Source organism: Solanum verrucosum, unplaced genomic scaffold, assembly GCF_900185275.1.
Source record: "Solanum verrucosum unplaced genomic scaffold, falcon-dt-bn FXZP01000060.1, whole genome shotgun sequence".
Classification (NCBI taxonomy): Eukaryota; Viridiplantae; Streptophyta; class Magnoliopsida; order Solanales; family Solanaceae; genus Solanum; species Solanum verrucosum.
Genome location: NW_026020129.1, coordinates 5,281,674 through 5,296,800, shown reverse-complemented (window position 1 = coordinate 5,296,800; position 15,127 = coordinate 5,281,674). Strand labels below are relative to the sequence as shown.

The window sequence follows — 15,127 nt, the reverse complement described above, 5'->3', positions numbered from 1 at the left end:
TTGTTTTTATTTATAGAAATAACCAAACTCAACCTTTCTTATGTAATGAAACGTCACAGTTTGAGAAAAAAGATAGATTTTCTTTCGTTTTTTTCCCACTTTACACAGACATTCTATAACTAGAAGAAATGAATTTGAAGATATATGATGTTGCTACTTAAGTTGGGAAATTTTCTAAGTGTGGAATAGTGGAATTTACTTGCAAGAGTTCTATTCCTTTTCATGCGTATCGAATAAATCAAAATTCATTAAATGTCTAACACTCCTTTGTGACTTTATTACACATGTAGATGAAATATGTGTGCATCATATAGTTGCCCTACACTTCACTCAAAATATCTTTCTCTATGCTTATCTTAAAATTTATTTATCCATTAGGTTAATTAAACAAGGGGCAAGCCTGGTTTTTATGTTTCTAGTTGTCTATTCAACAGATATGATTTGATAAAGCTTTATCTAGCTAAGATGTTTGAGATATAGTATTCTTACCCGTGTATCAACTACCGCCTTTAGCTCTTTGCTGAAATTCGAACATTAATCTTTTATGATTTTCATCCCACATCATTAACTGGTGGACCATACCCTGGTGTGCCATAGAGGGAGATAACGAAAACCACTAAGCTGTACAAACCTGTGCAAAATAAAGAGTTCTTCATGTATAATGTCAGTCGTATTTAAGACACTAAAAAACAATATGGGACCCCAATACTTCTATGTATATACACATAATGAGGTATCGTACTGTATTTTGAACTTGTGATTGATGTGAAGCTGTTGTACATGTCCTAAAAAGAAGACCACCAACCTCCAAATTAGTGAGGTCACAAGTTCATATCCACCTTGTAAAGTGAATCACTACACATAGTGAGTGCATTCCCAGCTAAGAAACGAATCAAATCTCCAGTAAAACTGATTCATTTGGTGCATCTATCTGACCACCAAAACCACAAGATAAGATTTTGATAAAAGTTAATGAATGGTTATCTAACTGGGTACCACCTGAATCTCATACCATCATGAAAACTGGTTGCTTGCAAATCTGTGTGCTCCCAAAATACTACTCTTCGAGGGGGCCAATCGATAATGTGCAGTCACTTATCAATGGCCCTACTCCAAGACCATATTAGAGGAAATTCAAGGGGAATTGATAACAAAATTTGAGCTTACTACAATTACCATTTTAGCATCTCAAAGGCAGTAATCATTCATTCATTTTAGCTTACTACAATTACCATAGTTAAAAAAAAAAGGGAATGAGAAGAGGTGGAAAATGGAAAGTTGAGAGGGACAAGCACACTGGAATGACAGCACAAATTGGACCACCACCTACAAAAAGTATCACAATTCTTTCTATCCTTTGCACCCTGTCTATTTCACCGGGTACTTTTACCTCCCATCAAGACAATTATCAAATAACTTTGTCCATAAAAACAAAACTTAGACGGATAGGAAGAAACCACCTACTATTTATTTTTTTGTTTATGCTGGGACACCAAAGTAAACGCCGCTTGAATTACGTGGTCCAATCTGAGTTGTCCAATGCCCCAGAAGAAAGGAATACCTGGCAAAAACTCATCACTCACATGCATGCAGTGAGTTGCACTAAATGTATGAGAGAGAAAGAGAAACTAAGATAGAGAAGAGGGAAGGGGCCCAAAAATTTCCTGACAAAACTGATCTTGATATACCAGCAAGAGAATAGAAAATTCACCATAATCTAGCCAACCATAAAAGAAAATGAAAGCTGCACTGCACCTTACAAGAAAAAAAAAGTATGCAAGGGAACATGGTAAAAAACTACTAACTTTTAACACCACTATTTCTTCTTACTCTTTGAATCATCTATCCCCCGCATCCTCCTATCAGTCCCCACCCCTACCCCCACGCTCCCTCTCTCTTTACATCTGCATATGTAAAGGTCTGTGTCTGCCTCACTCCATAATGCTTGACTAAGCTCCTCTTAAGTTTCAAATGCTCAGTGGATGAACCAGTAACAAATCATGTATACTAAATATGCTACTAGATGAATATGCAAAGTTCTTCGTTATAGCTTTCACCATCTATTTCCCTTTTTCCTAATCCTATTTCATACTTTGCATTCAAATCCATCTTTCATCACAGAAATTTAAGGTCCTTCAGTTGCTAGCTCAATCATGTATAATTTTCCGTGTATTTTCAGGAAACAGTAAAGATGGAAGCAGCTGCTCTGTTAGAAGTTTTTGAAGCAGTAGGCTTTTGAGATCTCAGGAGAGGACTACCTCTGTTAGCTTCACAATGCCAGTTCCGCTTGCTCCATATCCTACACCACCAACACCATTTACACCACCTGCTAGCGGTACAGCATTTTTCCTTAACTATTTTCTGCCTGATAATAATACATAGAAAGAAATGAAAAGGATGGTCATGCATAACAATGAGCTAAGATTGATGGTTACGGCCGGAAGATCAAAGAGTTCATATCTTAAATCTCCAGTCCTAAAATCCAAATCAAAGTTCAATTTAGTATTTGTAGATGAAGTGTAAAAAATAAATCAAACAGTATTTATTAAATAGATCAAATCAATTAAGACAAGGTCAGGGACACCAATACTTTATTTACAGCCATGACTAGTAACTTGTTAGTTGCTCAATAAATCTGAATTCAACTTCAGCTTTCTAGTGAAACAGCCTCACAGTCCAGGAGGATCAAGCCACTTGACAAAATAGTGTAACAATGCCATACCACAATTACCTTGTTTTACAATATATCTTAAGAAGAAATATGGTGGCTAGCAGGTACGCAGAGCCAGCTTGTGTGCTCTGGATGCAGAAATCTTTTACTCTATCCAGTTGGAGCAACATCTGTTTGCTGTGCAGTTTGCAATGCAGTAACAGCAGTACCACCTCCGGGTATGCACGTTATTAGACAGCCTCAACATTTTGGAACTTTTTTGTTTTGAGAATGGTAAAACAGTATTATCAATATAAGATGCCTACACAAATTGTGTAGTCACCCAGACCAACAGTGATTACAATTGGAAGACCCAAATAGCTTTCTATGACCATGTTTAGATTGGCTTTTGGCTTTTGACTTATAAGCCACAAGCCATATGTTAGAAATTCTAACTCATGGCTTTTGGCTTATTTTTACCATTTTAGCTTAAAACTAAGTGCTTATAAGCACTTTTTTAAGTTATCCAAACACTTCAAAAGTGCTTAAAAGCTGTTTTGGCTTAAAAGCACTTAAAATAAGCCAATCCAACGGGTAATCTACTAAAACATCAAAAATTGATTCTGCTTCTTCTAAACCTTCTTGTTTACACCAAAATAGTAAAGAACTAAAGAATTCATCTTTAACTTCTATAAGGGATTTCCTATGTCTTCAAAGCATCTCTGATTTCTTTCCTCAAATATGTCCACCAAATACATGTTGGGACAATCTTCCATCTCTCCTTTTGACTGAATAATCTTCCTTCCCTGTTCCAGCTAACTAGAACATCAGTTAATCCTTGAGGCATCACATGCCTCTTAGATTAATGAAAATTTTCCAAAGCTGATCAGCCCATTTACAGTGTAAAAAGATATGATTGATTGTCTAAGCTTGCTCACTACAAAAGTAACATCTGGAACATAATTGGAAACCCCTCCAGGCTAAGTTGTCCTGAGTAAGGACTGCCCCTTTAGCTAGTATCCATACAAAAGCATGGAATCTTGACTCTCCATATCAGCTTCCATGGCCAGCATTCCACTAAATTGTTCGATCTGTTCAGCTCTCTGTAAGCTGACTTGACTGAGAATATTTTCAACTCTTTATTTAAGCTCCTTAAGTTGTATTAGGCTTAATTAAGCAACAGCCCCTTTACATGTTACGGACCTTAAACAGGCACTGAGATGGCTCAGTTGGTTTGCGGAGGCTGCCACACATTACTAATGTACATTCGTGGAGCAACAAGCGTGCAATGTTCATGCTGTCACACAGTCAATTTAGCTATGGAAGGTAAAGTGACACTACAGCCTTTTGAAATGTATGGAGATATTTCATATAATCCACCTAGTTACACATCCTTACTAGTCAAAGTAAGAATAATGGTATTGTCACAGCAAATCAGGTAGCACATGTGAATTGTGGCAACTGCCGCATGCTGCTGATGTACCAATATGGAGCACGATCAGTGAAATGTGCAGTGTGCAATTTTGTGACATCGGTAGGGGTAAGTATAAAATCCTCTTTAGTATTAAGCCTTCAATATTTCATGTTGCGGTCAATGATGAACCGGTATTCCGACACTAAAAAAAATCTGCAGTTCAAATACTAAATTACCAGGATTTAATCCTACTTCAACAGTAACAGTATCATTGTTCATCTTGGAACATAGCACAGAAGATATTGAATTGTAACATTCAATAGTAGTGTGAATTTCTAATAAAATCTTATACTACTTCCCTTTTCAAATTAGAACATCAACCAGGACCTGCATATGGCATGTAAGCTTACAAAAACAACCAAAAAGAATGAAAATGTAACCTGTTAAGCTTTGATCCACAAGAGCAGGACTTGACGACCAAACAAATTATTCTAAGACAGCCTGCCCTGTATTTTCTTTATGCAAGAATCATATAGTGAAGGTTAGCACAAAGACTAGTATTCTTACTGAGCCTAAACACCTTAAACCTTCCAAGCAAATTTACTTAAAAGAGGCACCACAGGTTCATTCTCTTTGCTCCCTTCTCTCGAATATTCAGAATATGGTATAACAAATCTCCAACGGAGCCACTACAAACATGTTTACCTTAATGGACCACATGCCGATTGAAAAATCTTAAGCAGTTAAGAGGCTAAAAGTATGTCCAATTTAGCACTTGGTATAAAGGCCTACAAATGTAAACAAATGTAAAATGCCTGCAAAAGGTTCCTGCAAGTTAAATCAAGACAATATCATTTGCTAAAGCAGTCTTTGTTTTCTGTTGATTTCCAATAATACTACATGGACCAGTATAACCTGATGCTCATAAGGAAATGTGTCATTTTCTCTTCTTCTTCCTTGAAAAGGTTACAGAAATAGCACTAGTCATAGTCTCAGCTGTGATAGTAGCAAAGTGCATATTAGTGCTCCTTCCTCTAACACAACTCATGTCTGTTACACTACAAAAGATTAAGGCTCCATAGTATTAAGTCCAATACGTCACTATCAATTATCAATCAATCAACTATGCCTCAATCCCAAATTAGTTAGGACTGGCTATATGAATCCTCTGTGTTCAAGCGGCTCTATCATTCCACTCTATCAACATGTCACTGTGATGAAATTTAATAAAACCTATCAGTACAACTACTATGCAACGAAACCAGTAATGATTTAGTTCCACAAATTTCTTCTCCTCCCTTCAAATCGGGTCCAGTTACACTTGTCCAAGTTGACTCCATAGTGATACGATCAGCTAAGCCTTATTTGGCCACCCCTGGAGCATTGAAGTATAGTGTTAGGAGACCCACAGTTAGTAATTATTATTGTTCCAACTTTGTCAAAAAAATTATTATTGTTCCAACTTTGTCAAAAAAATTATTATTGTTCCAATCACTGTATAAATCATACAAAAAATTCTGAGGCCTTTATAGCATTCCTACTTCATTTTTAATCATACTTGACAAAATGTTCTCTGGACAATACAGGTTTCAACGAGCACAGCTGAGCAAAAGTTTAACAGCTAACTTTAAAGCAGCTGAGCCAGTGCTAGAAACTTCTATGACTAAAGTTGTCGTGTTATGTGTCAGCGGCATTGCAGCTGCATCAACCGGAGGAAATTTCTACTTGCTACTAGTATAGAGCTATTACAGAGCTTTTTTTCCCTCGTGCATCTGTAATAGAATAAGCAGTTTTGCAGGTTGAGCCTACAAAAGGTATTGTATATAATGGTATTGCGTTTGTAAGTCTGGTTGAAAAATCCTGGATAGCAAAGACTCCTTTTCACCTACCATATTATTGTTTTCATCTTGGGATGCCATAAATACAACTTTAAAATGTCTTGATTGAAGCAATTTCAAGTTGGAAGGATAAGAGCACACCCCCGCACTGCCCCTGAATTAATCAACCAAGTAAAAGTTGAAGTTCAGTTGGAATCCATATAGTCTAGTAGTTTTTTACTATGAATAACCCCCTATTGTTGATAGAGAGCTTACCTCCCCCCCCCCCACACACACACACACACCGCCCCCAAAAAAAAAACATCCAGAGGAAGGTGAAATAATGACTGTCAAATGAACTTTCTGGACTAGATTCATATCTACCATAAAACAAAACAAATGGGAGACATCAACATCTCATTCAGTCATTTGGTCAAGAATTAAAAATTGACTCTTTCAGATACGACTGTTGAATTATGAGACCTGAATGTCAATGTCAGATATTTAAGTTTAACAGAAGTAGATCAATGCCTCAACCAAACCACAAAAATGCTGAGGGCTAAAGGAGGTATAGTTCTTACTATTAGATAGGTAATCCAGCCTGGTTTCTCTCTGCCACTAGTTCCTTTGCCAGAACCCCCAGAAGAGAGGAGGGTATAATGGTCTCATCCCCTCTACCCTTCTCCAGTTAAATACCCCACTTCTCTCTGTGGCATTCTCGAACTAGTAATCTGTGCTTAATCCATGCATCACATGTTGCGCTCTTACCACTTAGACCAAAGGCTGTGGGCTATAGAGAGGAGTAAATCTCATGTTTCATCGTCCCATGAACTGAAGCAAGCATGTCAATTCAATATGCACATGTGTTCGAAAATTAGATACTTCAACCACATTGTTTAGTTTTTGTATGAGTTCCCTTGCTCATATCAGTAACCACAAGCTTTGGAAAGTATATTCTTTTCTTAGTAACTATGACCACAGACAATATACAGGACATGCCCGGAACCGCTGATCAATTCATCTCACCATTGCAGAAATTAGCTAACAAATTATGTAGCCTATGGATGTACAGTAACATTCGGTCTCTGTCCAAATGAAGATATTGAAGAAAGAAATCTACTAAATACATGGTTTCCACATGAATGGGAACTTTCATTAAATTCAGGAATCAGGACCAGTTAGATGAAAAAGATGCGCTTGATTTTACATCACATGATAGGATAACAGGAAAAACCTTAATTTGTTCATAATAAGGTCCTTTCACATGGGTGATTGTGCTCCGACAACTACACCGTTGATTTAAAAGAGAATCAAACTAAGCAGAAAATACCTTTACCTCAAAATGAAAATGATATGTTGACATATGATGGAATTGAAATGGTCTTTAAAAGGTTCTTCAGTTTTCCTTCAAGTAGGCTATGTATTCGACCTTTTCTGAATGAGAAAAGATTAGGGTCATATTTTCATCATTGAAAGAAGTCTTGATTGTTTAGTTTTTGCTTATTCTTATCTACTTCACGAAGTTGTCACCATCTTCCTATCGGATGAGTATGCAACATAGGACATATGCAATTTGGGGTCACATAACTATATTCTCTATTTCCTGCTTACCTTTCCTATCCCTTCTGAATGGAAGAATAAGTACTAGTAGATCTTCCTAATTTTCCACCCTTGACATTGCAAGATGAACTTAAAAAGAAAGAATCAATATCTAAAGTTAGTATACTATGCAATCTACAAAATCTGAGAAAAGGAAGAGATTCCATACAGTGGAATGTAATTCTATACTATTTTCCACATCATCTAACTAGCAGGATGGTGTATAGGTTACAATTTAACATCTTGCACCAGTAAGGAATCTAGCTGAATAATCTAGAGTATTTCAGCCTTGAATTTATGCAGTAGAGTAATGGCCATTTTCATTACTTTCTGAGGAGAATGACGGGGTCACTAAACTCACCGAACATGCTATCCTAAATGCTAATTATGTTTTTATCATAAAAAAAAAATGTTAATTATGTTTAACTTTCTGCTGCAAATATAGTTTAGTTTCATTTAATTTTCCAGATCAAATACTATTAGACAACATGTATTCGTAAGAAAAGGTCAGTCTTTGGCATGCATCAGAGATTACTTTACTTTTGCATAATATATGCTGTGTTCACATGAGTGGTATATTCAAGAAGTTGGTTCGCCGGTCAAAGGGAAGAACAACATAGAGCTTCTGTAGTGAGACAATATCCAATTCCAAAAGATTTTCATCCATTAATTGATCAGAGTTAGAAGTTTTGTGAGTGTTCAATAATGTTCAATAACTAGAAAGTTCTCATTAATTGAGATGAAAGTGCACCACACGCTGATGTGATCTTCAAGACTATAAAGTATATTAAGGCATAACAAGATGTCATTAAGAAGGCACCTATCTGACAAGAAAAGAGTATAATATTTTATTCAATATGATAATGGTACAAGAGAAAAGCCAATCCACTAAGGAAAAGGCACGGAGAGCATATTACACACAGATATAGCAAGAGAGGCAAGAAAATTGTACATATTGCTTTTGATTCCATATTGTCTTCTCAAATTAACTCTTGACAGGTTACTCATCTCCCATAGCTAATTCCAAGGCATAGTCATCCCTCTCCTGCAACAGGGAAAGAAAAGTTAACCTTTAGGAACTTGACTTGATTATTATCCTTCCTTACATCATCAGTATCCCCTCTCCAACTTCTTTTCTAAATTAATAGGAGATTACAGGAACATAAGACTTACAATAGGTCCTCGAGCAAAATATCTCCCAAATTGAAGCCAATATACCTGAATATATCATGCTGTCAGGTTTCCGAGGTGGCATACTAGATCAAAACTACAAGACTGTTCATTTAGATAAAAGTTCATAAGGGAGTTCCGAAAATTGCTTTCAGTAACTTTTCTGTAAACCCCACCCTTTCATCTAACAAATTATGAGCAAAGCTTCATTTTCCACTTATTAAGAAAATACTGCAGGTAATTCATTAGCTACATTTTCTTTAAAGTTCAATGAGGAAATATAAATTACATCTGGTACTTGGAATACAATACTCACAACTTCAGTGCTCCACATAAAATAAAGCAGTTGGAAAGGTTATTATAATAATTGAATTATGAAAAGTTTGATGCAAGCTCACCTGAACATCACATCTCTCAAAGAAATTATGTGAAGCAACACACTATTAAAGAAACTGAAAGGCCAAAGAACAAGCATGTCTCTGCCTTTTTCCTAACCCTATTGGAACTCTATATTTTACTGGTTTCTTGTCCTGTAGGACCAGAGTCACAAACATGTTTCTGCTTCTTGACTAGTCCTCTAAGAGGACTATTTTGTCTTTCTGACCATTCAGAAGAAGAAGAATTATATTATCCTGTGGCCTATTTTTTGCCATTTGCTCATCATGGCATCAGCTTAGTATAAGCAATTAATTAGTATAAACATATAAATATATCATAAGAAGTATAAAAATTGGAAGTCATTTCCTCCGCAACTCTTATGTATTACCATTTCCCTGGTCAAATTTCGTGTGTCGTAACTAGCTATCTACCATATTTATTGTGCATAATTTGGGGTATAGATTTGAGAGGCCAGGCTCGATTGACCGATGCGCAGGTTGAGCAGGAATGTCATGAGATGAAACCAAAACAACTCAAAAGGGATTTTCTTTTAAAAAAAGACCTATTGTTTAGGCTAAAAGGGCCAGGCATTTCATTAACTCCATTTTAACCAATCTCTTTCCAAATACAGCAGCACTTTCTCTATATATGTTTGCATGCTGTGTATTGAGAAACCTTTCACTTCATTTTCTTTTTTGAGGAATCTTCTTAATCAAAGGAACCATGTACGTCCTGGTTCCACGAAAGCAAGGATAATTGTCTATAATAGAACATGAGAAAGAAGTTTAGAAAAGTAAAGAATGTACATTACACATAATGTCTTTGTGGTAGTGTGTGAGCTGCATGGATATGGCAATATTTTTTTTTTTGAGAAAAGAATAACTTTATATTCATAGAAAAAAATCATCATCCAAGAAATGATGAATTGGAAACTTACATCCCATAGTGTGATGGGCCCACCCCTATACAGTTAATCAGATTACAAGCTTCCTAAGAACTCAACTACTTCTACCACCTCCGGCGCCAAATCTTGTTTACACCAAAAGAATAGAAGACTATAATACAGTTTGTTTTAATCCACTGACAAGTAATTTTCTGTCCTTCAAAGCACCTAGTGAAGGGTGTGATGTTGTAAAGACAAACATATTAAGAAAATTGGGACATATCAGTAAGTATCCAAAGATTGTCGTCAAATATTGATACCTAACACAAGTATGATACTAGTATGCGGCCATATTTCATACCCATGCTTCATAGCCCAAACTGAACCCATGAAAAGTGGGTGTCAAGTAGACCAAATAGTTTGCAAACCGCTAGCATTTGATTCACCACCAAGTTCATGATTATTTAGATGGTGATGGGTGGTTAAGTAGCCGCGATCTTTATTGCCACCCAAAGTCAAACTTTTGCAATTCAAAGTTGTTACTTACCTCATCTTCATCCTGTGTTTCAACTTCAAGGTCCGATGACGGAAATCCCACACAAAGAAGTGCATAACCCTATAAATTAAAACACACTCGATTAATCAAGGTGAAAAAATAACATAGAATAGAATAAGAACGCATAAATAAAGATCATCACTTCACTTATATCTAGTATTCAAGATACAGGGAAAAAAATAGTTTTTTTTACGTATCAGTAAGGAGGACCTCTGTAAACACCTTGTGTCCTCATCTTTTGACCTTAACTAATTGGTATAAATCATCGTGATCTGAGCCTATACTCTGGCTCATAGGATTTAACAGAGTATGCCTCCCATCAGATCTCATAAACGTCTAAAGAAAGAAGGATCAAGGATAAGATCAGTTATTTAGTCGAGACAATAGGAGATGAGCATGGAAACTACAGTAATGCTCCAAATCATGGCCAAAGACTTGCAAAAGTGGCATTATTAACAAACTGACGAAACAATTTGTGAATTTTCTTGTCATTATCACTTATACATAGCTGTTTGCATTAGCTGATTAAAAGTAGATGGTAAGAATCAAGTGTCGAGAAACACTTTTAAGTTCTATAGTTGATTTTATACCTGAGAAGTGACGAGTTCGGATAAAAGTATTGAACTGTTAACAAACATTGGTGTTTGGTAAATAAGCAATTTTTCTATTAAATTGATTGAAATGTCCTAAAAAATATTTATAAAAAGTAATACTTAAAAATATTTGCACATGAAAAGGACGAATGGCAAAATTGTAATTGAGATGGGGCTGGGGATTTTGTTTTGAGAAGGGTGTTTGGGGAAGCACGAAAAAAAAATTAAGAATAAAATAGTAAAACACTTGGTCAAATCGAAAGTGCTTAAAAGCTGAAAAACATAACTGATGGCTTTGGCTAATTTTAGCGTATAAGCACTTTTGGTGTTTGATGCGTCGATAAGACAAAAAGTGCTTATAAGCTTATCCAAACACCCTCATAGTCGCTAGCTTGAGATGGAAGTTCATAAATTCCATCTTCCAAGATCTTTTAGAATAACATATAGTGATTGTTTTGTGGACAATAACATGCAAACGAAGTTTGCATGCTTCATCAGTTTCAAGACCAAATCCCCCAGTCACATCACATATATGATGTGCATAGGAATTCATAACATTCCAAAACCTTTTGGAACAACTTCTCAACATTGTTTTGTGGACAAATAAAAAGCAGACGAGGTTTGCAGGCTTCATCAGTCTGAGACCAAGAAATCCCTGGTCACGTCATATATATGATTTATCATTTTTGTTAATTTCTCACATATATGAGCATAAAAAGAAGAAAATCACATTAAGAGGTCTAAAAAAGGAGAAACAATTAAAGCTCCCACAAGTCAATAGTCTAAAAATAAAGGCCAATAAGGATTGCATCTACAGAAACACTACACAACTTAAAATACCTTGGACTTCAACTCTGCAGATATCCCTAATGCCTCGGGTTGTCTAAGTTCCCCAGATTTAACACGAACAGCACAGCTTGTGCAACATCCTTCAACATAGTGGATTGTTAAATTAGAGAAATGTAATAAAACAGAACCTTCATATGGAGAAAATCTGATGAAAAAGTCAATGGTGAAAAGTTAAAGAAAAACAACCAAAGCCGAATATGTTCGACCCTAGATCAAAAAGAAGGTTCATTTGTTAGAAATAAAGAAAGAGAACCTTAAGGTTAAAACAAACAACAAAGGAAGTGCATTGTGCTCCTTAGTGAAAATTAAGGCCTCTCCTTATCTTGAAGTTCTTAGAGAGAGATGACAGCTTCATTAATATCTTAAAGTGTGCAAAACCCCTGATATATACAAGTAAAAAGTGATGGAATATATAATCCTACAATATCTTTCAAAGTGTGGATATAGAAGACTTGATCCATCTTCTCTACGTAATCTTTAATGAGCTGAAATTGTTCCACATATTCCTCAATGGATTGAACTTTCTCTACTTTATTGGACATAATTCTCAATGAACTGAAATTACTCCACCTTGTTCAAAGAAGCTCCAATTGGCTGAATTATTTAAATGTTCTCCACAAAACTTTCCATCTTAAATTGCCACAATTCGAAATTGCGGCAATGTTCATATTTTTCAACACGGAGGTTTATTACTACTGTTAGATGTTAGAACTGAACTTGGGTTAAGACACAAAGATCATAAGGTTCAATCACTAGATATAGGTCCCCGATGAAAAGCGAGAAATTCACTAGATCAGATGCTGTACAAAGAGAAAGAATATTCAAATAACATTCCTAATAAACCTGGAAATAAAATCACAATACCCTGAATAAGGTCCATAAAGTGATTTCGAAACACTACTGAAATTTCTGTTGCAAAACTCTTAACTTTGAATGACTACAATTTCAGTGGATGTGACACACAAAGAAAGAAACCTCAGACATTAAAATGAAACTTCAGACCCAAGAGAAGGAGGATTGTGACCAAATATTGTAAGCAAAGGTAGCGCTTTCTCCTTCATTTCAAAAGTGGCCTAAATCACTAAGCTAACAGTGAGAAAATGGTCCCATCCCATCATGTGACATATGAAATATGTAGCTTTGGGTTTGTGTCATTGTATACCTTAGATAAATTTAAATTTTATTTTTTGGGGGGTGGGGAGAGTGACAGCGGGTTTACAACACTAAAAAAATGTCTAGGAGCCTCCACTTTTTTCTTTAAGTTTCTCTTATAAAAGCCCCAGTTCTGTGATAAACTATGCCTTCAAAATTCAACTTTTGGAATTACGGCTTGCACCTATAAACAGTTGTTGCTAACATGTAACACCTATACTTTTCTTAAGGAATCATCTCTTTATTGAAAAGTTCAAGAAATAATTATAGAATATATCTTCTAAAGAACCACTGGAAGAAATTTAAGTAAGGAGATGGAAGGGAAGAGTATGGAGTATAGTTAGATGAATGATCAAGCTTTTACTTTTGACTGCCTTCTCTTGAGTCTTGACTCCTCCTAACTTACTTGTAGATCTTAGTCAGACCATTGGAAAAGCTCTGATGATCTATTTCAAGATTCTTAGTACTCTTTAGTCTTTCTAGTCTTTGTTGCATAAGTAGTTGTACAGCATAATAGATAGGGTAAGTTCCTTTTTTGCTGCATGATCAAAGGGATGGGAAACAAAATTGCAGAATCATTTTGCTGATGAAATGTAGCAGGAGGTGGACACAGAGATAGAGTGGAAACAGGGTTGTGGAGTGGGGCAGGAAGCTGGTTTAATTCATGTAACTTCTCTTCAATGTTATCTTCCAGTAAAAAAGCTTGTGTAATTTCCTTAGCTTTTTACTACTCAAGGGAGTATAGCATGACACAAGAAAATATAGAGGTTAATATGCCATTAGCAGATTTTATTTTATATTGGACAGGGGTCGTTAGGAGCATGGATTAAGGAGTAAAATGCAATATGCTTCAAAATATTTCCCCATTTCAAATCTCTAAGATGCTGAAGTGCAAAAATATTGTCCAGTTCTCCTTGTGTTGTCACGACTAATTTCAAAATGGTCACACCTTTGAGATGAATGTTCAATTTGACATCACTTCTTTGCCAAGATTCTGGATTTCAAGATAGTAACAATTTCACACTTCCAAAAAAGAAGTCTCATTAATCCAGTTAGATCACGCAAGAGCAGCTTAAAATGTAAGAACAAATAGACAAACATATAAATAAGAAAAACAAAAGTTTGGTTATCTAATGTATATGAATTAATACCATGCCTGCAAGCGAAGGGTAGCGTAATGTTCTGAGCCTCTGCTGTATGAAGTATATATTGGTCCTGCATCCAAAATCAACTCTTTATAAACTTGTCAATATACAGATACTAATAATTAACGGAAGTGGCTGCATCACCAAAGCAATAAGTGCACAACTAGTGTCCTCAACATCAACTTTATCAGTTAGCCATGGCTAATTTAATTGTATAAATACATCAGTTTTTTACTTAATCATAGTACAATTTAACATGATTGTACATTTACAAACACATATTAAAACAGAAATTTAGCAGAAATGGAAAATCAATCAGGAATTAATACCTCGGGAACGAGGAATTCGTGAACGACGCCACGTTGGCGGTCGAGAACAGTGACTTTGTGAGTAGGAACTGAGGGAGAATAGCTGCTACCGTTTTGGCCTGAGACGGCGACAGCGACAGGAGTTTGAACCTTCGGTGTAGTTTTCCAGCGGCATTTGACGGAATTCAAAGGGAAGTTGACGGAATTGAGAGAAGATAGTCGCCGGACAAGAGGAGGTTTCCGGTGAAGGGAAGTGCAAGCGCTACAAGGAGATTGAAGATCCATTGAGCGAGAAATGTTCCGTTGTTTGTGTTTCAGGGTACAACTGGATAATGCTACAAGTCGTTAACTAATACTCTGTTTGGATGGTTTACAAATGGTGTAAACATTGTATTTCAGGGTACAACTGGATAATGGCACCCTACGTGGCAATTTTGTGTCATACGTGGCGTTTTATGTGAATTATGTCACGTATGACACGTGTGTCTACTTGTTTAATTTTATATAAGTTTAAGTGTTTACTTGTGCACATTAAAAAAATATATATATATCACATACATTTGACAACACTACAGAAAAACTATTTTTTTTAAATTTTAAAAATTAAATTTAA

The 15,127-nt window shown here is 35.8% G+C and overlaps 2 protein-coding genes across 5 annotated transcripts; one reads left to right on the top strand and one right to left on the bottom strand.

Moving 5' to 3' along the window:
- The first annotated feature begins 1,781 nt into the window (after positions 1 to 1,781).
- On the top strand, positions 1,782 to 5,957 carry LOC125826953 (protein LOL1). Of its 4 annotated transcripts, none has more exons than XM_049506307.1 (6): positions 1,782 to 1,918; positions 2,180 to 2,335; positions 2,776 to 2,889; positions 3,863 to 3,976; positions 4,081 to 4,190; positions 5,651 to 5,957. In XM_049506307.1, exons 2-6 carry the CDS (start codon positions 2,275 to 2,277, stop codon positions 5,687 to 5,689), a joined length of 438 nt encoding a protein of 145 aa, XP_049362264.1. In that variant the 5' UTR covers positions 1,782 to 1,918; positions 2,180 to 2,274; the 3' UTR covers positions 5,690 to 5,957. The 4 variants fall into 4 exon arrangements, with proteins under 4 accessions (XP_049362264.1, XP_049362261.1, XP_049362262.1 ...); XM_049506304.1 differs by having other exon boundaries at positions 2,773 to 2,889; XM_049506305.1 differs by having other exon boundaries at positions 1,795 to 2,002; positions 2,773 to 2,889.
- A 2,355-nt stretch (positions 5,958 to 8,312) lies between these two features.
- On the bottom strand, positions 8,313 to 14,881 carry LOC125826951 (ferredoxin C 2, chloroplastic). Its single transcript, XM_049506301.1, has 6 exons — positions 14,536 to 14,881; positions 14,213 to 14,276; positions 11,901 to 11,989; positions 10,459 to 10,527; positions 8,654 to 8,698; positions 8,313 to 8,525 (listed from the first exon to the last, which is right to left on the bottom strand). The coding sequence occupies exons 1-6, from the start codon at positions 14,797 to 14,799 to the stop codon at positions 8,481 to 8,483; spliced, it is 576 nt and encodes a 191-aa protein (XP_049362258.1). The 5' UTR covers positions 14,800 to 14,881; the 3' UTR covers positions 8,313 to 8,480.
- Positions 14,882 to 15,127: the final 246 nt, after the last annotated feature.